This window comes from Salminus brasiliensis, chromosome 21, assembly GCF_030463535.1.
Source record: "Salminus brasiliensis chromosome 21, fSalBra1.hap2, whole genome shotgun sequence".
NCBI classification, from domain to species: domain Eukaryota; kingdom Metazoa; phylum Chordata; class Actinopteri; order Characiformes; family Bryconidae; genus Salminus; species Salminus brasiliensis.
Window position 1 is genome coordinate 605,612 of NC_132898.1, and position 23,201 is coordinate 628,812.

At 44.1% G+C, this 23,201-nt stretch overlaps 2 protein-coding genes across 7 annotated transcripts in view; both read left to right on the forward strand.

Annotated features, from left to right (window-relative positions):
• arfgap1 (ADP-ribosylation factor GTPase activating protein 1) overlaps positions 1 to 2,297 on the forward strand; it is a 14,490-nt gene extending 12,193 nt beyond the window's left edge. For all 5 annotated transcript variants that reach the window (XM_072665625.1, XM_072665628.1, XM_072665630.1 and 2 more), the window contains one exon: positions 1 to 2,297. This exon is cut by the window's left edge and continues 2,016 nt beyond it. The gene's annotated coding sequence lies outside the window, so the exon portion shown is untranslated.
• Positions 2,298 to 4,703: 2,406 nt separating this feature from the next.
• On the forward strand, positions 4,704 to 21,622 carry elmo2 (engulfment and cell motility 2). 2 transcript variants are annotated; one of them, XM_072665671.1, is made up of 22 exons: positions 4,704 to 4,856; positions 7,005 to 7,083; positions 8,461 to 8,563; positions 9,155 to 9,195; positions 10,105 to 10,177; positions 10,283 to 10,333; positions 10,828 to 10,997; positions 11,651 to 11,750; positions 13,511 to 13,662; positions 13,863 to 13,941; positions 14,171 to 14,221; positions 14,406 to 14,528; positions 14,973 to 15,092; positions 15,188 to 15,292; positions 16,069 to 16,177; positions 16,292 to 16,428; positions 16,959 to 17,122; positions 17,650 to 17,762; positions 18,186 to 18,293; positions 18,391 to 18,473; positions 19,451 to 19,528; positions 19,824 to 21,622. In XM_072665671.1, the coding sequence occupies exons 3-22, from the start codon at positions 8,465 to 8,467 to the stop codon at positions 20,022 to 20,024; spliced, it is 2,157 nt and encodes a 718-aa protein (XP_072521772.1). In that variant the 5' UTR covers positions 4,704 to 4,856; positions 7,005 to 7,083; positions 8,461 to 8,464; the 3' UTR covers positions 20,025 to 21,622. The 2 variants fall into 2 exon arrangements, with proteins under 2 accessions (XP_072521772.1, XP_072521773.1); XM_072665672.1 differs by having other exon boundaries at positions 13,511 to 13,656.
• The last annotated feature ends 1,579 nt before the right edge of the window (positions 21,623 to 23,201 follow it).

Genomic DNA, 23,201 nt, shown 5'->3' on the forward strand with positions numbered 1-23,201 from the left:
CCTCAGCTCCCACCTTCTGATCCACCCCCTGGACCTCTCTTCATAAAGCTTCTCAGAGCATGAGGGCTGACCTGCACTCCTCATAGGGTTATTCAGACAACACAGTGGTTCTGCGTCTTTAGAACAGGGTTCTGCTATATAAACTGACTGGACTAAACTTGTCTGGACCAGGTTCTACACTCCATGAGAACTCACAGAACCCTTTTTGCTGAGGGTGTGGATGAGAACCCCTACACTGAAGAGCTTTAATGAACTGTGGGCCCTGACCTGACGGCAGCAACTGGACGAAGTGCTGATGAGCTGAGTGGTAGATTTGGGTTGGAGGTAGAGCTGGGCGATATATATTTAAAAAATTATATCATTATTTCTCAATATTTCGTAATGTTGACAAAATACACCAACGGCATGAAATTTAAAAAATGATATCCAAATACTCTCCTATACTGAGTCCCAAGTGATTTTTGCTCAAAATATGCTGCACGCTGTTCAGTTAAATAAGACTGATTACACTCTTTGTAATGAAACGTGCAGTTAATCGATATCCACAACTCGTCAAAGCATACTGTATACCATACAACACAATTGATTGATTTAAAAAAAGTCATATTGCCCAGCTGTAGTTGGAGGTGAGACCTGCAGGGAGGTTGATCTCCAGGAGAAGGAGGAGGGTTGGTGACCACTGCTTTAAACTTTTAAGCTGCTGCTCTAGAACGTGTAGAACTTTAGAACCTGTAGATGTCCTGTGTTGGGTTATAGAGCAGTCTGTGATCCATGGTATTCACTATTCACCCTCAGAGTGAGTCAGATCTGACACCAGCAGTGAGGCTCAGCTCGCCTCAGTTCTGAATAAAGGGAAACTCCACCACATTTTTCAGAATTTCTGCCATTGTTGAGTCTGAATGACTTTGTTTACTGAACCATGTAATTCGTCAGAAATTGTGAAACTATGATGGAGTTGCACTGCAAAATAAGCTGCATCCTTTCACATCCAGCACAGCTAATCAGAAAAGAGAGGGTTCTTCAGGGGTTCTTGGTAAAGCCGGTGGATGTATGTAGAACCGTGACGACTCCAAGAACTATTTCAACACCTAAATGGTTCTTCACCCGGTTACCTTCTCTACCCTCTAAGCAAAGCTGGTTCTATATACTACTGCAAAAGTGTTTGTTTTTTGACTCCTAACAGTAGTAGAACCCTCTTCTTTACTATGTAGAACTTTATTTTATCCAACATAAATATGAAGAACCATTTGTATGCATGAATGTTTGTTTTGCCTGTTTAATGGATTCTTCATATACATATATATATTTTTGTCTTTAAAGAACCTTTTAACCTGGTTCTGTATAGAAACGGTAGGGGTTCTACTAGTGTTATTGCTCTTTTTTTATTATCTATAAGCACTGACTTTACTAAAGAACCCTTGAAGAACCTCATTTTAAAAACGTTGTATGGTGTAAGAGCTCTTGTATTTGGTTCTTTGTAGCACCAAAAAGGGTTCCGCTATCCTTATGAGTCTGTGAACCCTTTCTGTGTATAATGTGGAGTTGTTATTAATCAAAGCTGCAGTCTGCCTGTGAAACGTGGTGGCGGGTGATCCCTCAGTGCCCTCAGTGGTGTTTGGAACCGTTTTCAGGCCTTAAAGACACATTGTCTCTCCCCTTATCGGAACAGTCTGGCTTCATGTCTGATCTCTGACCCCAGATGTGGGTCTCCATCTGCCAAGACGTTTGGTATCTGCAGATTTTGGGGGCGTGTTTACAGAGATGAGAGTGGTGACAGTCCAGTGGAGCCTAGCCTAGCCTCTCCTGTTGTGATCTAAAGAAGCTCACGTCAGAGACCTAACATGTCTTGGCTGATGGACTGTAGCTGGGGTCAGGGAATTGGGTTCAATTTTTCAGTGAACTGCTCCTTTAAGCCGGACTGCGCGAGCCCTCGTGGGTTTAGCTCTGATTCTGTTCCTGTACAAATCTCAGAAGTCTGTTTTCTGAGAAATGTAATGCACATCTGTTTTGTTGAGGTTTCTGTTGTTGTTGTCGTTGTTGTTCTCTCTCCTCTCCTCAGTCTGGATGCTGACCTCGACTCATAAGTGTATATTACTTTGCTCTGACCGGTTCTCTGCATTCCATGTGGTTTAAAGTGGAAGTGAAGCTGACCTCTCCTCTGGGCATCTGTGCAATATGCCTCTCCTCTCCTCTCCTTCTCCCTCTTCCTTTTGTCAGAAGCTGATGTGAAGCACTCTAACCACAACTATGTTTTGTCATGCTGGCGGGGCTCGGGGTGTTACGGATTTGAGTTTCTTTTCGGGGTGGGATGGGTGGGGATGTGGGGTGTAAATGAACAAAATAAATAAATAAACATGGATATGTAATACTCTAACCGGCCTGCGCTGCTGTGTCCATCTCTGTCCATCTGTGTCCATCTCCCTCTTCTAAACCGCTCTCTTTATGATCGCTGTGAGAATCTCAGGGCTGTTCCTGCAGTGAAAGTAGAAGCACCCTTCACACTCAAGACTGTTCCTGGACTGTAAAAGCAAACACGGCCAAATGTTTGTGGACTTGTTACATTACGTTGCACCCATTACTGACACAGATGTGCAAAATGCAAGCTTGTCTAGTCCCTGTAGAGAAATAGTACTGCCAATAGAATAGGACTCTCTGGAGCAGATCAGCATCATGACCCTATTGGCTCCATGCTGCCTAATAATGCCAGGCGTGGGTCATGAGGGGTATAAAGCCCCCCAGCATTGAGGAGCTGTGGAGCAGTGGAGGAGCTGTGTTCTCTGGAATGATGGTGGAGGAGCTCCATCCAGTACTTTTGGATGGGACGAGTTGGGGATGATGAGGTGGGGTGGTGATCATCATCCAACATCCTGACCTCACTAACAGAGCTCTTGTTGCTAAATGCAATCAAATCCTCACAGAGTGTGTATAAGTCCCAGAATGCACTCTCTTATTATTTGACTGCCTGCTTGGTGGTGTAATACACCATCGTTCAGAAGCAGATCAGCTTCAACTCACAGTGAGAGCTATCCAGGCTAAAGTACAGCTACCAAACATGGTGGAGGTAGTTTCACACACTGCTACTGTAACTGTAAGACTCCACCCCCCTCTGTACTGTAGAAGTGATGGTGGGTAAGTCAGGAGTGTACTGTAGATGTGATGGTGGGTAAGTCAGGAGTGTACTGTAGATGTGATGGTGGGTCAGGAGTGTACTGTAGATGTGATGGTGATCAGGAGTGTACTGTAGATGTGATGGTGGGTCAGGAGTGTACTGTAGATGTGATGGTGGGTCAGTCAGGAGTGTACTGTAGATGTGATGGAGGGTCAGGAGTGTACTGTAGATGTGATGGTGGGTCAGTCAGGAGTGTACTGTAGAAGTGATGGTGGGTCAGTCAGGAGTGTACTGTAGATGTGATGGTGGGTCAGTCAGGAGTGTACTGTAGATGTGATGGTGGGTCAGGAGTGTACTGTAGATGTGATGGTGGGTCAGTCAGGAGTGTACTGTAGATGTGATGGTGGGTCAGGAGTGTACTGTAGATGTGATGGTGGGTCAGTCAGGAGTGTACTGTAGAAGTGATGGTGGGTCAGGAGTGTACTGTAGATGTGATGGTGGGTCAGGAGTGTACTGTAGATGTGATGGTGGGTCAGTCAGGAGTGTACTGTAGATGTGATGGTGGGTCAGGAGTGTACTGTAGATGTGATGGTGGGTCAGTCAGGAGTGTACTGTAGATGTGATGGTGGGTCAGTCAGGAGTGTACTGTAGAAGTGATGGTGGGTCAGTCAGGAGTGTACTGTAGATGTGATGGTGGGTCAGTCAGGAGTGTACTGTAGATGTGATGGAGGGTCAGGAGTGTACTGTAGATGTGATGGTGGGTCAGTCAGGAGTGTACTGTAGAAGTGATGGTGGGTCAGTCAGGAGTGTACTGTAGATGTGATGGTGGGTCAGGAGTGTACTGTAGATGTGATGGTGGGTCAGTCAGGAGTGTACTGTAGATGTGATGGTGGGTCAGGAGTGTACTGTAGATGTGATGGTGGGTCAGTCAGGAGTGTACTGTAGATGTGATGGTGGGTCAGGAGTGTACTGTAGATGTGATGGTGGGTCAGTCAGGAGTGTACTGTAGAAGTGATGGTGGGTCAGTCAGGAGTGTACTGTAGATGTGATGGTGGGTCAGTCAGGAGTGTACTGTAGATGTGATGGAGGGTCAGGAGTGTACTGTAAATGTGATGGTGGGTCAGGAGTGTACTGTAGATGTGATGGTGGGTCAGTCAGGAGTGTACTGTAGATGTGATGGTGGGTCAGTCAGGAGTGTACTGTAGATGTGATGGTGGGTCAGGAGTGTACTGTAGATGTGATGGTGGGTCAGTCAGGAGTGTACTGTAGATGTGATGGTGGGTCAGTCAGGAACGTACTGCAGATGTGATGGTGGGTTAGGGGTGGGTGTACTGTGGATGTGATGATGGGTCAGTCAGGAGCGTACTGTAGCAGCCTCTTTTCACTGGTCAAAAGTATTTGGACGCAGATATTCTAATGTGTTTAGGTGTACAGTGTAGAACTGGACTGAATGAATAGAGTTTGTATAGACTGTTTAGAAACTATTACAGCTTGCCCATATATATATTTATATATTTAACATATATGCTCAAAATACCTTCAGTGGAGTGACACTAGCAGCAGCCAATCCGCGCGGGGCACATCCGAGGCCCCGCCCACCCAGCGCCTATATCCCCTTTAACCAGCATCCATCCTTAAAGAGGGAGAAGAGGAAAGACGAGGAGGAAGAGACATTTTGCAGATTATGGAGCAACATCGAGGCATTTTAGACTCGGCATGCTGATCCTGGACTGACCGAACCGGACAGGTGATTCTTAAACACCTTTATTCTGAGTAATAAGCCCAGTCAGGCCTGCTTTTCCAGCCGAACCCCGCTCGGATCTGTTGTTTTCAGTCGATGCTGTTCTGTGTGAGTCACTGGCAGACTGGCTGGAGCTGTTTTCTGAACAGTCTGGAGTGTTTTAATGGGCTTTAATGCACAAATCTGATCTGCTTTTGCACGTCAAGTCTGATCCTCCTCAATCAGGCTTGAACAGCTCGGTAATGCAGTGGATGCCAACTGGGTTAATGTGGTCAGATTTATTTAACGAGGGTCGGTTTAATGCCTTAAAGGGTTTAAATGGGACAGTTTTGGGCTTAATCTGGTAGATTGGATTCGTATCTTGTTGAATAATCATGCAGATTACCTTCGTTTTGGAATTTTCCGTTCCACCTTAAATGCTGCAGCAGTTGCATTGAGGCGCCGTGGGCGCCTCAATGCAACTGCTGCAGCATTTAAGGTGGAACGGAAAATTCCAACACGAAGCTGGCAAAAAAGAAGCCAAACTGAGGTTTTTCTGCAGAAACACCCAATCAGACCTTGTAAGAATCTTTCCTAAACCTATCTACAACACAAAAACCCTCGCTCTTTACTCTCCAACCCGTGCATTTATCCAATATTCACTCTTTTAAGCATATCTAGCCACCCTACATGCATACAAACAGAGTTACCTATATCAGCAGACACCTGTTAATAGACATTGAGCAGCCAGTCTATATTACAAAATTACTAAATTATTAAAATTTTAATTATCTTCTCTAATTTTGCCTAATTTGTATCTCTAAGTTCAGGGAAGACAGCATCTCCAAAGGGTCTCCTTAAAAAAATAAATAAAAAAATTATGGTGTATGTATGTTAACACTGTTACAGGTTCATATGTCATCAAATGTACCTTTAAATAGTTTTTGTGATGTCACGAAAAACAGCACTTTTTTGTTGCATGGTTAAAGTGGAAGTCTGCCTGTTAAACATGGTGGTGGGTGTTCCTGCAGTACCCTCAGGGGGCTTGTTTGTGGGTATGATGCAGATTAAGACCAAACACAATGACTTTGACATGCTGGATTTTTAGAAATGTCATCATATTTGGAGATTTATGTCTTCTAAAATCTGAATCGCTGGATCGTTAATTATAAATTTATACACAGGGTTTATTTAACGACTCTGAAACGGTACAACGGCTAATTTGTGCTCACCTATGTGCACTATTTTTGACTTATTACTTTGACTTACTATAGATATTTTAATTCTAGTAGGGAGGACGTTACTTCTAACACCAGATTTATTCTTCTTATTATTATTTTTATTTTTTTATAATCATTTTATTGTTATTATAGCAGAGGAATAGCAGAGGCTTTTACGAGTCAAGCGATGGAACTGCACATATACATTGGGCAAGCTTGAACCCTAATCTTACTGGATATGATATTGCACTCAAGTCCATGTTCATGTCCTGACCTGCAAACCAAGCAGGACTAAAACAGCAAGGCTGGTATAATGTAGGACAGGTGTAAGGGTCAGGAAACAAGCGCAGGTCAGAAACCAGTGGGCAGTAATGCAGTGCATGGGAATCATGAGGGTCAGAACCCATACTGTGCAGTGAGGCAATAGACTGAGCAGGGATGTTTACACTGGACATCCAAACAGGTGACGAGCATTGTTGATCTGTGATTGGCTGAGGCTGACCTTGTGACCTTGTGATCTGATGAATTATGGAGTTGGAGTTTGCAGACTGGTTGGATGTATTCGGAGAACTGGGTTGCGTGACTTCGTACGACTTTGTGCTTAAACCTTGTATGAGCGTAAACACACATCTGAGGTCAAAAAGGTACAGTTTGGTGAAAAATGAGTGAAATCTGATGATGCAGTTGATCAGCTAACACAGTTTTGGAATCAGGGAGTTTTCTTGGGCGAGGTGAAATTGGTGACAGTCTAAGTCCAGTGTTTGTTAGCAACGTTAGCCTAGCATCTCCCAGTGTAAACCAAAGAAGCTCACGTCAGATGCTGAACGCTTCTTGGCCGATTGGCTGTATGTGGGGTCAGAGATCAGACTGTCCATCAGACTGATTTCCTGCCAAACTGCTTCTTTACCAGGTAAGCGTGTAACTGTAATAAGCCTAGCTGTGGTCTGTCCTGCAGGATCGTCAACAGCTGCTCAGACGGCGGAGAAGGGAGGATCCGACCCGTTCAGCGCTCCGGCTTTGGGTCCATTCAACACGTAAGTGGATCTGTAAAACGAGTGGAAGAGTTGGAGACTTTCAGACCCCAACAGCTTGCTGTGCAGGTTGCTGCAGCGCTGTGTTGATGTTCCTCGGTGCTCTGTGCTCGCTGAGCTCTGGTCGCCAGCAGGCTGCAATCTGTTTTCCTGCCAGATGCAGCTCAGTCCTTTCAGATTTCACTCGGGCTGCGTCCCAATTGCGTTGTGCACACTAATAGTATAAGGAATAGACTGTGTACAGATCTGAATAGTGTGGGTTTGGCAGGTTAGTACACACAATATTAACACACTGACCCGCTTTGTACTGCAGGAAGTGATGAAGCATTGCTATGCCAACATTGCACTGCGAGTTCTCCTGCTAACAGCTAACAATTCTGTCTATAGTACAAGTTACATCCTAAAAAACTTGGAACACATCCTCAGTCTGAGCCCCAGAGCTTAATCTGAGTGACTTTATATTATAAACATTCATTAATTATCTTTTTTTAACATATTTAGACATCTAAACATCTGGGGTTCACCCCCCCCCCAATCTATTACTGCTTCAATAACCATCAGCTGCAGATGATCAGAACATGGTTGGAGAGGATGATTCTGGAGGAGTCGGTCTGATTTAAACCTCAGACGTTTAGTCTGGTCTGATCCTGATGGTTGAAGTGAGGGTTGAAGAAGATCAGCATGGTCAGATCCAGAGAGCTCTCTGAGGCCTTCAGGAAGAAGGTTGTGGATGTAGACGAGTCCGGGACACTCAGAAGTGTGTGTGTTCGGTGTCGTGCTGCAGTGTGTAGAGTTCTGTCTTCCCTTTCTCTCATTAAACAGCAGCTAAACCCACACACTGAAGCGCAGGCCGTCTGTGTGGGAGTGCGCTGGCTAGCGGCTCGTCTGAAGCGCTCCTGCTGCTGAATGGTGCTGCAGGGTTCCTCAGTATCCGGACAGGAACAAGCTGTACAAAGTGCGGTACGACACAGTGACTGTTAGAGCTCGGCTAATGCTGTTGCATGTGAAGATGTTTTGGCGGTTCTAGATTAAACAGGCGTGTAGAAGTGGTTCTCTATGTCGGATCTGAGGCTTGTCACAGACATTAGCCTGTATTGGAGCTCGTCTACTCACACTACCACTCACAGCCTATCTAGAACCTCCAGAAGGATGAGAGAGATAGTTTCACTTACCCATTAGAAATGCTTTTCACACAGGAAGCGACAGCCCTGTCCCGTACTGCAGGTGGGAAACCTTCAGGAGTCCCGGAGAGCAGAACCGTCCTCTCTCTCTCGTCACTCAGACAGACTGGGGGACAAAAGAAAGAAAAATGCTGGACATGTAGTTTAACTGATGATGATGATGATGATGGTGTGTGTGTGTGTGTGTGTTCTGTTGTAGTGGAATGCCAGAGAGGAGAGCCATCATGCCGCCACCGTCAGACATCGTTAAAGTGGCCATCGAGTGGCCTGGAGCCAACGCCCAGCTCATCGAAATCGACCAGGTTCCCACATCTGTCCATCTGTCCATCTGTCCAGCCCATCCTTCTTCCTTACTTTGTTATTCTTTTTTTTAATATTTACTTTTTTTCTAATTTCTACTAAATTTTTTTCATTTTCAAATACACAACCCACTCATTAGAACTCTCCCCCATAACATGTAATGCTCCCGACCCTGGGAGGGCAAAGCATAACCAGCCACCGCCGCTTTTCTAACGCCCAGTGATGCGACATCACCGAGCAGCCAGCACACTAGGAGGAAAGCACCGGGTACCCAGCTTTGATGCATCAGCTAGCAGATGCCTATTACAGCCAGCGTCACACTGAAGTGATGTGGGGAGAGAGAGCGCCATCCACCCTCCCGGAGAGAGCGAGACTAGTTGTGCTCTTTCAGGCTCCGGCTGTGAGCAGCATGACCCGGGATTCAAACCAGTGACCCTCAGGTCATAGTGGCAGTGCTTCAGCCTTAGCTGGACCACTCAGAGACCCTTTCTCTCTTTTTTCTTTTGATTTCTTTCTCATATTTATAGAGAGAGGGAGAGAGAGAGCTGTGTGTGATTTACTGTTTATGGTCTTTTATTTGTCCTTTCTTTCAGAAAAAGCCGCTTTCCTCCATCATACGAGAAGTTTGTGATGGGTGAGTCTCTCTCTCTCACACACACACACACACACACACACACACACACACACACACACACAAACAGCCGTCCTCCCACTCACTTCCTCTCTCTCTCTCAGCTGTTTTCTGTAAAGTCCTGGGCAGTGGGGTTGGGGGAGCAGAATGGGAGCAGAATTCATTCTCTTGTGATTTTTAACCACTTGAAGAACAGCAGTACAGTTCTCGGTTCTCCACCTCATGGGTTCCTCGTCTGTTTTTGGCTGAGTTCAGCCGTGTTTAGGTGAAACCTTCAGACTCTAGACTGAATGTAGATGGAAATGAGAGACCACACCCCACTGGGGTCTGGCTTTAATTTAACACAGCCGTGGAAAAATGCTGAATGGAAGGTTTGGCGTCTGGAGAACGTGAACAGTCTGCTGCGAGAACCCTCGTTTAGAACAGTGGTTTGAACAGTGGAGTTTGGGGTGCTGAGACCTTTAGACCTGCATTCTGTTAAAACCTCTGTCTGAGGTTCTGCTGGCTTTCTGCGTCCCTCCGTTCTCCTGTCGATCTGCTCGGTTCTCTGACTAATAAAGGAGAGCTGATGGGCTGCAGATGGAGACCAGACTCTGCTCTGGAAGGCTTTAATGCTGCTTACATAATCACTCCAATTACTCTCTCTCTTTCCGCCTCTCTTTCCTTCTCTCTGTCTCTCTCCTTGAATGCAATCAAATGCTCCTCACAGCAATGTTTTAATGTTACTGCAGCAAAAGGGGATACATTCCAAAGAAAATCCTTTGAATTTCAGAAGAAACACTGGGTGTCCAAATACTTTGGACATTATAATGTTTTAATTGTTCTCTGTGATGTTTCTGAGGGACAGGGGAAATGGGTTGTGCATTTTCAGCTGTATTTATGTTTTTGTTTGTTTGTTTGTTTGTTTGTTAGGTGGTCACTCTCTGGTTCTGAGCAGTTTGCGCTGCGTTACGCTGACGGACCACAGCTGTACATCACTGAACAGGTGAGGTGTGAACGTGTGTCCTGTATGTTAAACTATGTGCTATAAACTGTGTAATAACTGTTTATTAGGTGTTTATGACTGAACTCCTCTCTGTTTGGGTTCCAGAGTCGCGGGGAGATCAAGAATGGGACCATACTGAGATTAGCCATCTCTCCAGTAATGCATGCACCCTTCATTCAGTACTGATACATGTTCTCTTCACACTCCTCTTCATCACAGTATGAATGTGTAATTAAAGGTCCTTAATTCCATTCCTTCAAACCTTAAATTTAAACTTAAAATACAAAATTTGTAGCAGGTAACGATTTGTAGCACATCCTGGATCATTTATAGGAATTACCAAGTCATTTATAGCAGTTATTGAATCATTTATAGCAATTACTGAATCATTTATAGCAATTACTGAATCATTTATAGTAGGTATCAAATCATTTATAGCAGATATTGAATCATTTATAGCAATTACTGAATAATTTATAGCAGGTACTGAATCATTTATAGCTGTTAATGAATCATTTATAGCATTTACTGAATAATGTGTCTTCAAATGAAGCCTAGGGTTCAAGGTGTTGAGCAGAGCTTGAGAGAACCTCTTCGTCCTCCATCCAGACAGTGATTCGGAGCTTCTCTCTCTGTGTTGTGTGATTTAGACAAGAGCAGCTCGGCAGCTTCTCGACCGGATCCAGTCTCACGGCATTGATGCTCGCCTTGAAGCGCTGAAGGAACTGGCCAAGCTCTCCGCTGACCCCACCTTCGCCACGGAGTTCATCAACATGGAGGGCATCGGGACGCTGGCGCGGCTGGTGGAGAGCGGCACACAGTAAGTTCAGCGCTCTTCACTCAGCCGAGACCTTCAGGCCAAATCTGAAATGAACGTTACGTTGTGAGATATCTTAGCAACACCTAGCACAACAACAAAAAACCCATCTGCCTAGAAACACACTTGCAGCCATCTCGCATGCCATAGTAACTGCATAGCAACCATCATCAAAAACACCACAGAAATGAACTAGCAACATGCACCATGCAAGCAACACAGTAGTAACACCCGAGCACCAAATGCACCATAGAAACAGCCTAGCAACCATTTATAAAAACATAGCACACACCTGGCAATAGCCTAGCAACAACCCAAAAACCATCAAACTGTCTAGCAACATTCTAGCAGCTATCTGTTGTAGCATAGCAACTGAATTGCAATCTAAAACACCATACAATCAACCTAGCAACATGCAAAACACTATAGCAACACCCTAGCAACCACCAAATGCACCATAGCAACAACCTAGTGAACATTTAATATATCAAGCAGCCACCTAGCAGTACCCTAACAACATCCCAGTGATTGCCTACAGCAACTACTTAGCATCCATGTATAACAGTGTGTGTATGTTTCTGATAACTTATTGATTACTGTGTTTCTCACTAAGCTGTGTGTGTGTGTGTGTGTGTGTGTGTGTGTGTGTGTTTCAGTTTTGGGGAGATGCTGGCCTTCACACTCACCGCATTCCTGGAGTTGATGGATCATGGCATCGTGTCCTGGGACCTGATCTCCCTGTCCTTCATCAAACAGGTGTGTAGAGCATCAGTTTAAACCCGGTTTGGTTCCAGGTAGATGTGTGACGTTCTTGATATAAAGGTTCTTCAGGTTCTTCACCAATTTAAAGGTTTTTCACATTCTTCACACTCACATCTCCATTATGTTCTTCTGTGGCATCATTAAAAGAACCCTGTGTAAAACCTTTATTTTATAGTGTGAAGTTCCAACTTACAGTTGCGGTGGAACCGTGGATCTCTCGGTCCGCGCTGTCGGAGTTCGTTTAGATGAGTTTTATGTAAAGTTTTAATTTGAACGATTGTTTAACCTGTGGACCTTTTCCACATACCGGGCTGTGTAGGCTGTCTGTTGCCTAGCAACAACAAGTGCTGGCCTTGAGCTCCCTTAGTTGCCTTGTCTATGAATAGTCATGTCTTCTTCAGTGTCTCTCTCTCTTTCTCTCGCTCTGTCTCTCTCTTTCTCTCGCTCTGTCTCTCTCTTTCTCTCTCTCTTTCTCTCGCTCTGTCTTTCTCTCACTCTCTCTCCCTTTCTCTCTCTCTGTCTTTCTCTCACTCTCTCTCCCTTTCTCTCTCTCTCTCTTTCTCTCACTCTCTCTCCCTTTCTCTCTCTCTCTCACTTTCTCTCTCTCTCTCTCTCTCTCTCTCTCTCTCTCTCTCTCTCTCTCTCTCTCTCTCTCTCACTTTCTCTGTCTCTCTCACTTTCTCTCTCTCTCTGTCTCTCTGTCTCTCTCTCTCTCTCTCTCTCTCTCTCTCTCTCTCTCTCTCTGTCTCTCTCTCTCTCTCACTCTCTCTCCCTTTCTCTGTCTCTCTCACTTTCTCTCTGTCTCACTTTCTCTCTGTCTCTCTCTCTCTCTGTCTCTCTCTCTCTCTCTGTCTCTCTCTGTCTCTCTCTCTCTCTGTCTCTCTCTCTCTCTCTCTCTCTCTCTCTCTCTCTCTCTCTCTCTCTCTCTCACTCTCTCTCCCTTTCTCTGTCTCTCTCTCTCTCTCTCTCTGTCTCTCTCTCCCTCTCTCTCTCTCTCACTCTCTCTCCCTTTCTCTGTCTCTCTCACTTTCTCTCTGTCTCTCTCTCTCTCTGTCTCTCTCTCTCTCTCTCTGTCTCTCTCTCTCTCTCTCTCTCTCTCTCTCTCTCTGTCTCTCTCTCTGAATAATAAAATAGCGTCTCATGAACCCAGTATTAATATTCACACCGATGAGCCAGGACATTAAAGACCTCTGAAGGTGCTGCTGTGGTCTCCAGCACCAAGACTAACGTCAGCAGCAGATCCTGTGTGTCCTGTAAGCTGTAAGGTGGGCAGGGCCTCCATGACCATCAATGAGTCTTGGGTGCCCATGACCCAGTTCATCAGTGAACCTCCATGGGACCACCACAGTCCAGATATGATTGGGGTGGTGGTCCGTTCTCAGCATTCTCAGCTAAGCTAATGTCTCCTCATTGGATGGCTCTGGTTGTTTCCATGGAAGCATGTTCCTGGGCTGAAAGCATGTGTTGTGAAAATGAAACGAATGTGTTCTGGTGGAAATGTCCAAATGTTTGTGGACACTCCTTCTAATGAATATATAGCCCAGGCGTGGGCTAGAGGGGTATAAAGCCCCCCAGCATTGAGGAGCTGTGGAGCAGTGGAAGAGCTGTGTTCTCTGGAATGATGGTGGAGGAGCTCCATCCAGAATGTTTGGGATGAGTTGGGGAGTAGAAAACCTTCCTAACAAAAGAGAAACAATAGATGAGCAGGTGTCCCAATACTTTTGTCCATATTGTGTGTGTTTGTGTCTCTACAGATTGCCGGCTATGTGAACCAGCCCATGGTGGACGTGTCCATCCTGCAGCGCTCGCTGGCCATCCTGGAGAGCATGGTGCTGAACAGTCACAGCCTGTACCACCGGGTGGCGCAGGAGATCACTGTGGGACAGCTCATCGGACACCTGCAAGTGTGAGCACATACACTCACACACACACGCAAACACAGATAGATCACACAGGACTGGCCTCTCTCTCACACACACACGCACCCAAACACAGTGCAGTGTGACCACAGCAGCGCAAAGAGAACCCATGGTCTGGTTCTGAGCGGTTCTGCGGGCCGGAGAGCAAGATACCTCTAACTGTGTGTGTGTGTCTGTGCTGTTTCAGGTCCAATCAGGAAATCCAAACCTATGCCATTGCCCTTATTAATGCTCTGTTCCTTAAAGCCCCGGAGGACCGACGCCAGGTACGTGTACGCACACACACACACATGCGCCTTTAAAGGTCTTTGATAGTTTAGAAAAGTCTATCATGGTTTATATCAAGGCTTTTTCGAAGTCTGTGAAGAAGTTTCTGAAAGATTAATGGAAATTACTGGAGTGTTAAAAAGGTTTCTGAAGGTCTGTGGAGGATTGTAGAGGTTTAAAGATGTCTGTTGAGCTGTGGCAGTAAAATATGTCTGTGTGTTTCTGTAGGAAATGGCCAGCACCTTGGCTCAGAAACACCTCAGATCCATCATCCTCAACGTAAGTGTTAGCTTTTTTTATGATGTCCAGTAGCTCCCAGTGGATGGAGCCTCTCCGTCTGTAATCAAGCATTTGTTGGTAATGATGCTGAAGGTTTGTCCAGATCCAGATCCAAAGGACTGGCTGAAGTGTCTGAGAGAGTGTGTAGATGCTCAGCACTGCTTCTTTATGTTCTTCTGAGCAGCACATCATCCGCGGCAATCGGCCAATCAAAGCTGAAATGGCGCACCAGCTCTACGTGCTGCAGGTTTTAACCTTTAACCTCCTGGAGGAACGCATGATGACCAAAATGGACCCCACTGATCAGGTAACATTTCTGTGTGTTTTTATTTTCATATGATCATCATAAGTCATTGATTCCTAAACAACTTTATTATCAATAAGTTATATGAGTTATTTGACATAAATGTACTTATGAATTTTTGAAACACTTTCTGGGGTGAAATCACATGAATATTGGCCTTCATGGAAGGGGGCTCTTTATAAATGTCACTCATGAAGAAGGTGTGTTTATTTGTGTAGCACATTTAATACACACAGCTCATTCAGAGTAGGCTTATGCAGAGCTTATGGGGGTCTAATGTAGCCTTAAACCTACAGTAAAGAGGGGGGTTATCGACCCATATGCCAGTCAAAACAGTGTAATATCAATATTACTGCTCAATATTTTTAAACCTTGTTTTATTGAGGGACTACATCCCTGAGCCTCCACCTTTGACCTCACATTCTTCTTCCTCTCACGCATGTTCAGACTCAGAGGGACGTCATCTTCGAGCTGCGCAGGATCGCCTTCGACGGGGAGAACGATCCCTCCGGCACAGAGAAGAGGAAGGCCCTGTACACCAAGGACTACAAGATGTTAGGCTTCACTGTGAGTCTCGACAGCGCCCTCTAGTGCTCGTACTCTCTCTGACCGAAACACCACGGTCTGGTGTTTGTTAACCTGAACTGTTATCCTTTGGGCAGAACCACGTTAATCCCGCCATGGACTTCACTCAGACTCCTCCAGGCATGCTGGCTCTAGATAACATGCTGTACCTCGCCAAGCTCCACCAAGACACCTACATCAGAGTAAGCACAACCGTTCATAAAGAACCTTCAGCCTGATATACAATAAAAATACTGTTTATAACATTAGAATGCACGCAAATACACAATCAGCATATTGATACTTGGTTTATTCTAATGTTATATAGAGTTAATTACAGGTAGACACTCTCACTGACCACTGACTTTATGTTTATTTGGGTTTATTCTAATGTTATATAGAGTTAATTACAGGTAGACGCTCTCGCTGACCACTGACTTTATGTTTATTTGGGTTTATTCTAATGTTATATAGAGTTAATTACAGGTAGACACTCTCACTGACCACTGACTTTATGTTTATTAGGGTTTATTCTAATGTTATATAGAGTTAATTACAGGTAGACACTCTCACTGACCACTGACTTTGTTTATTTGGGTTTATTCTAATATTATATAGAGTTAATTACAGGTAGACACTCTCACTGACCACTGACTTTATGTTTATTTGGGTTTATTTTAATGTTATATAGAGTTAATTACAGGTAGACACTCTCACTGACCACTGACTTTATGTTAATTAGGGTTTATTCTAATGTTATATAGAGTTAATTACAGGTAGACGCTCTCGCTGACCACTGACTTTATGTTTATTTGGGTTTATTCTAATGTTATATAGAGTTAATTACAGGTAGACGCTCTCGCTGACCACTGACTTTATGTTTATTTGGGTTTATTCTAATGTTATATAGAGTTAATTACAGGTAGACACTCTCACTGACCACTGACTTTATATTTATTTGGGTTTGTGTGGGTTTCAGATTGTCCTGGAAAACAGCAGTCGTGAGGATAAGCATGAGTGTCCGTTCGGCCGCTGTGCTATCGAGCTGACCCGGATGCTGTGTGAGATTCTGCAGGTTGGAGAACTGCGTAAGTGACCACTATAACCCAGAGTCACTGCAGGTCCTCGTTTTAACACACTGAGCTGTCAGTGCTGGTGAGTGTGTGTGTGTGTGTGTGTTACGAGTCGCTCTGTCTCTACAGCAAATGAGGGCTGTAATGACTACCACCCCATGTTCTTCACCCATGACCGAGCCTGGGAGGAGTTCTTCTGTGTCTGCATACAGCTCCTCAACAAGACCTGGAAGGAGATGAGGGCCACAGCAGAGGACTTCAACAAGGTCTGTGTGTGTGTACAAATACATGGAGATACACGATATGGACAAAAGTATTGGGACACCTATGTATGCTTTTGTTGGTAACTGTCCATACTGTCCAAGGAAGACTTTTTACTAATTGTGGAGGGGCATTGCTTTGAGGATTTGATTGCATTCACCCACAAGAGCGGTAGTGAGGTCAGGATTCCTCCTCCTCAACTCCCCAACTCATGCCAAAAGTACTGGATGGAGCTCCGCCACCATCATTCCAGAGAACACAGTTCTTCCACTGCTCCACAGCTCAATGCTGGGGGGCTTTATACCCCTCTAGCCCCTCTAGAGAGTCCTATTCTATTGGCAGTACTTCTTCTCTACAGGGACTAGACAAGCTGTGTGCATTTGCACATCTGTGTCAGCAATGGGTGCAACTTAAAGTAGCTGAATGCATTCATTAGAAAGAGTGTCTATAAACTTTTGCACATGCAGTGTAGGTCAGTAGATGTGCTCTAATACTGTGTGTATGTGTGTGTGTGTGTGTGGGTGTGTGTTTTTAGGTGATGCAGGTGGTCCGGGAGCAGATCACCAGAGCTCTGGCTATGAAGCCGTCGTCTCTGGAGCAGCTGAAGAGTAAACTGCGCAGCCTCAGCTACTCCGAGATCCTGCGCCTGCGCCAGTCAGAGAGGATGAGCCAGGACGACTTCCAGTCAGCTCCCATCATGTGAGAAACACACTGTGTTCCTCTAAACACACTCAATCACTCGGCCTGAGAGCTGAAACCATGAGTGAACCTGTTCTGTAAGGGTCTAACGTACCTCCAGATGACCTGCAGAACCCTATCTAACCAGGCTTTCAGCCACTTCTTATTTGAATGATCAGTTCCACCTTAAATAAAGCAGCATTTCCATTCTGTCAGTCAACTTCTGCACCATTTAAGGTGGAACAAAACGTTTTAACAAGCTAACTTGCTGCGTTCAGTTATTTTTAATAGACTTACCTACGTGGTTTCTGACACGGTCTGATTGTCTGCTATTTAGAACATGGACTAAAATCGTTATACATAGAAAACAGTGATCAGAAACCATCTAAGCGAATCTTTCATGTCTGTGAGTGCTCCTGACCATGAATCTGCAGAAACACCTAGTGGTAGAAACATGTAACTGCCGGTTAACTGATTGCAAGTTTCACAGATTTACTGAAGCCTGTGTGTGTGTGTTTGTGTGTGGTGTTTGCTCTTTTTGTGGTCAGTGAGCTCCGGGAGCGGATCCAGCCTGAGATCTTGGAGCTGATTAAACAGCAGAGACTGAACCGCCTGTGTGAGGGAAGCTGCTTCCGTAAGCTGGGAAACCGCCGGAGACAAGGTGAGGCATTCTACTGTTCTACTCTGCAGCCTTACCCTCATCCTTGAGGTGGGATTAAGTTCACACAGGAGTTCTGGGGTGATTCTGTTAATCAGAGAAGCTCCTCTCTGATGCTTTTCTCCCTCCTGCTAAAAAAAACCCTAAATTATCTGCTGTTCTTTAGTCCCTGTCCACTGGATCCCTACTCAAGACCTGACCTCACTCATGTTCTTGCACTTGTGGGGTTGAATGCAATCAAATCTTCCTCACACCAATGTTCCAACACCTAGCGTAAAGACTTCCTAGAGGAATAGAGGCTGTTACTGCAGTGAAGGAGGACAAACTCTCAGTAACCACCCTTGATTTCAGAAGATGCGCTGATGAAGCAGTGTCCGCATACTTATGGACAGATTGTGTCTAACTTGTTCTCTTCTTTTTCTGCAGAAAAGTTCTGGTTCTGCCGTCTGTCTTTGAACCATAAAGTTCTGCACTACGGTGATCTGGATGAATCCCCTCAGGGCGAGGTGCCTTTCGAACTGCTGACGGACAAAAGTGAGAGTTCTGAAGCTGTGGATCAGATATCTGACGTCTCTGACAGTCGCGTGGGTTATTAGTGTGTGTTGACTGTTCTGTCCTTGCTCTCGTGCAGTTCCTGTGTCTGATATCAAGTCGGTAGTGACGGGGAAGGACTGTCCACATATGAAGGAGAAAAGCGCCCTGAAACAGAACAAGGTACCCCAGCAGCAGCCGGTTCTCATGGACACCTGCCGTCAGTCATGTTCTCAGTCAGGGGTGGCCGATGACGGGGGTATTATCTCACTCTAGTGTTATATTACCATATAAAGGATAAAAGAGATCACCTATGGTACAAAGGGTGGAATGAAAGTGTGATCCCAAGCTATTGTTAAATAAATAAAATAATAGAGTATAAGAAGGGTAGACATAAATAGGAAAAGTAGAAAAAGTAGAGAAAAGGTAGCAGCAATATGATCTCAGCATCTGAAGGAGTGTAGCAGCATGGAGGAATAAGTAATAAAGTGTCCATAATTGGTCAGGAGAGGGCCAGTAACCTATGCCACTGCCACTAGAGGATCGCTGCTTGCCATCAGCAGCCGGAGTCAGAGGGAGCACAGTTGTCCTTGCTCTCTCAGGGAGGAGGAGACGTATGCTAGTCTTGACCCTCCTTCTGTTGGGGGAGTTCACGTGAACAGGGATTGGGTAATTATCCTCTCAAACTGGGTAGAGAGTGGAGAGAAATGAGAAAAAAAATGTACATTTATCTATATAAATGCTCAGTATTTAAATAATTATGTAGTAATAATATATATTTTATATATATATATAATATTTATATTGTATTAGTATTATTATTATTATACAATAGTAATAGTAATAATAATAATAATAATAATAATAATAGTCATTTACCTCTAAATCCAGCATTTTAGTATATTAGGAGGTGATATGAAGAATATGTAAGTGTATATGGTGAATATATGAATATGTGAACCTGTTTCTTATACAAAAAAACTTCCAGGGGGAATAAATAGGAATATATGAATATTGATTGATTGATTGATTGATAGCTAATCAGTATTTAATGAATATGCCTGTGAAATGGCAAGTCAAGTTAATCAGGTTTGTGTGTGTGTGTGTGTGTGTGTGTGTGTGTGTGTGTGTGTGTGTGTGTGTGTGTGTGTTTTGTTTAGGAGGTTCTAGAGTTGGCGTTCTCCATCCTATACGATCCCGATGAGGCTCTGAACTTTGTGGCACCGAGTAAATATGAGGTACGTGTCTGTAGAACAGGGCTCTCGTTTGCACCTGCAGCCGACTCTTTCTCCAGACTGAGCCCCCCCCCCCCCCCCCACACACACACACACACATTGCTCGGTTACTGTATTAGCTGAAGTGAAGTTGTTTAGACGATCCCTTAGAGCGAGGGATTGAGTCAATATGCACTGCATGTCCAAATGTTTGTGGACACCCCTTTCTAATAGATGATTTGGTTTCTGTACTTTTCTCTAATAAACGTTTAGCTGTGAGGAGGTTGCTCGGCTAACGTGTCGTTGTTGTGTTGGACAGTACTGTATCTGGACGGACGGGCTGTGTGCGCTGCTGGGCAGAGAGATGGGGAGCGACCTCACACGCAGTGACCTCGACACACTCATTAGCATGGAGATGAAGCTCCGCCTCCTCGACTTAGAGAACATCACCATCCCTGAAGCCCCGCCCCCTGTGCCCAAGGAGCCCAGCAGCTACAACTTCACATACAATTACGGATGAGCTGTGTATATGCGTGTGTGTGTGTGTGTGTGTGTGTGTGTGTGCGTGCGTGTGTGTGTGTGTATTGGTGTGTGTGGGGATGAACTGTGTGGGAGAAAGAGGAGATTCTAAACTTTTTAAAAATCTAAATCATGATATTAATCTGCCTTCCGTTCATTCATGGAAGTTCTGGATTGTAAACTCTGCATCTTTTACTACGAGCTGCTCTGGGTTTGTTTCTGTTGCTGTGTGAAAATGATGGTCATTGATATTTCTGTAGCCGTTTCAACCAATACTGATCAATTCACAAAGAATAGAGATTATAGTACAATATTAGAAGATGAAATTATTATATCTAAAAAATATGTTTATAAAAAGGTATAATAAAGTTTTATTAACTATCTAATGGTTATGAATACGCTGCCTGATGCCTGAGACACTGTTTTACCAAAGTTTTGAGAAGATTTTGGGTCTAAAACAGGTTTTTAAAATCGTATATCATTCAAATGGTGGAGGGATACCATGCAGTGTGTCATACGGCAGAAAATAGTCCCCAATGAAAATGTGTATTTTTTCAGATTTGCCACTTTTTTTTTTTTTTTTAACAATCATCAGCATTAAATATAAAACTCAGAAGACACATTTAGGTTGTGTGACACACTGGTGGGTCTGGATAATTTGGCTATATAATTATATAAAATATTAAATATATTTGTGGTGCAACATTCATTTGGCACCAAGGACTGACCGTTAATACTGAACCACGTCCAGTCTGGTGATGTTTAAGTGTTTATCTGCTGATTATAGTGGCACCACTATTACTGTTCATCTGAATTCTGCATATTATAATTAATGGAGGGGTTAATTCTTTAATTATCAATGCTTTTAACATTTATCTTCACTGAACTGCAGAGTTTTGTACTCCACCTTGGTCTCACTACTAATCTACTGAAGTTTGTTACTGAGAACAGAATCTATATTTTTGTAAATGCTGTGATGTCACAGGTGTGCAGGTAGGCCCTGCAGGACGTGTTCGGACAGACGCCAGAAGGGAGGGTATTAAAGTTAAAGAAAGGCCTCGCCTGTCCGAGTCGAGGTGTGAGCCGAGGTACGACCTGCCGGTACTACGAGGCATCTGTAATGTGCTCCGCTGATGTTGCGGTACTGAAGTGCTCAGAGTCTAGAACCGCATATTAAAAATGTACATTCATACAGAGTTGATTTATAATAAGCCAGTAAAAGTCGTTCTGTTTCTGTGTTTCTTCTGTAGTCCAGCTGATCAGTTGCTCTTCATGGATTTATATTATTAATAAAATATCAATAACTTCATGGCGACCGTATAATTCTACTAACTCTGCAGATAAACCGAGCCTGTCTGACCGTTAGAGGAGGGTTATGTTTACGAGACAGATCTGTAAGTGCTAATACAGTAACACACACTCATTACCCCATCCGCCGGTAAGGCTCGTAGTCGTAGTGATTGACATGTTAGTGGAGAAGTGACAGAAATATGGTATTCATTATATAATATATAAGATTTCTATGTCTGTATATATTGTGCTGCCTTATTAAAACAGTTATAATGGGTTTGTGTGAATAAATGCAAAGTTTGAAACTGATTTATTAGTTGTTGTTTCTTCATTCTGGTCAGTTTTATTTGTAAACAGATCTTACAGGTGTGCACTGTGTTGTGGAGTCCACTCTGCCCACCTGTGCAGTATTGCTGAAGCCACTGGCAACATCACAACCCTGGATAATTCCATCTTCACACTTCACAGTTGGCAAGGTGTTCTCGTCATAAAATGCAATTCCTTTGTTGATTGTGGCATTCTATTTAGGTCAAAAGTATGTGGACACCACTCCTAATTACATCATGTATTAAAAAAAAAGTTTTTTGAATACATTTCTGCCCTGCTAGAGCTGCCCTGGTCAACAGTAAGTTCTGGTATTCTGCATGGAATGTGGTGAATATTGCTGGTACTTAACATTGACCAACTGCATGTTTATTATTATTGTTTAAGCATAATTTTAACTGGATTTAGAGCAGAATGTAATTTACTCAAAAAAACACTGTACTAATAGTTTAAAAAAAGCATTTAATCCTAAATGGCCCTACTGGGTTATTGGAGCTTTTTATACAACTGGACAGATATCAGGAAAAATAAATATTGTTTCATATCATACATTATAAACATGTGTTGAGGTAGTGTTATATTGCCAAACCTGAATAAAATAACCACCTTATTCAATAAACAGTGATTTAATTACTGCTTTAAAAATCCACTACCACCCACTAGGTGGAGTGTTTGGAGCATCTTACCTTCCATTCAAACACAGCAGCAGTTCAGAGAGGAGACGCCATTGCTTGGTGGAGAACATCGCTTGCATGTTGCTCCTCTAGCTTTAAGAGATTCCCTTTAGGAACAACTCATTTTCTTAAAATAAACAAGGTTATATATTTAAAGCTGGAGGAGGGTCATTGTGGAGATCCTATTGAGCTAAAGTCAGACCACTCACCTCAAACGTGTGTGTGTGTGTTTGTGTGTGTATGTGTGTGTGTGTGTGTGTCCAGTTGCACTGGACCTTACATTGTTATGAAACAGTTCCTGTCTTGTTTTGATGGAAGGTGTGAAGAAAAGTGTTTACTCCATCCTGCTGGAGGAGCAGGGTGGTCTTTGGAGGCCCTGACTGACAACTGCATAAGGAGGGGAGGGGCTAAATGGTCCACCCTGAACAGCTGTGGCCGAGCGTCTCCACAGGGCAGAGAAATTACACGGCTTAGAAGAACCTTTCAGATATTTCAGCTAATTGCTTTTTGTATGTTCTGAAGTTTAAGGAACCTCTGCACAATGAAAAGGTTCTACACCCAAAGGTTCTTCCTAGAACTGTACATTAAGTCAGGTTCAGTTTGGGAACTAGTGCTCTGTGGGCTACCGCAGCCTAGAGCAGTGTAGCAGTTTAGCCCCACCCATTCAAACTTACAGCAGTTTAGCCCCACCCACTCCGCCTACAGCGGCGGAGTCCCTGGTGAGCTGTGTTGTATCCAGGCCGTTGTTATGTGAGGGAGTGTAATTTTCTCGATTATGTCTGGTCCCCTTTGTTGCCGCTCACCTCTGGTTCTGCACGTGTTCTTGCTGCTGGGTGTGGGTCTCTGATCTCTCTTCTGGGTCACTGTGTGAATTAAAGCTCTTATTGTTG

What these genes read in the sequence shown, in the direction of transcription:
- elmo2 (XM_072665671.1), top strand. Translation starts at nt 8,465, where the DNA reads ATGCCAGAGAGGAGAGCCATCATGCCGCCACCGTCAGACATCGTTAAA. An exon ending in AGCTCATCGAAATCGACCAG is followed by an intron (nt 8,564 to 9,154) that starts GTTCCCACATCT and finishes CCTTTCTTTCAG; the next exon opens with AAAAAGCCGCTTTCCTCCAT. An exon ending in CAGCAGAGGACTTCAACAAG is followed by an intron (nt 16,429 to 16,958) that starts GTCTGTGTGTGT and finishes GTGTGTTTTTAG; the next exon opens with GTGATGCAGGTGGTCCGGGA.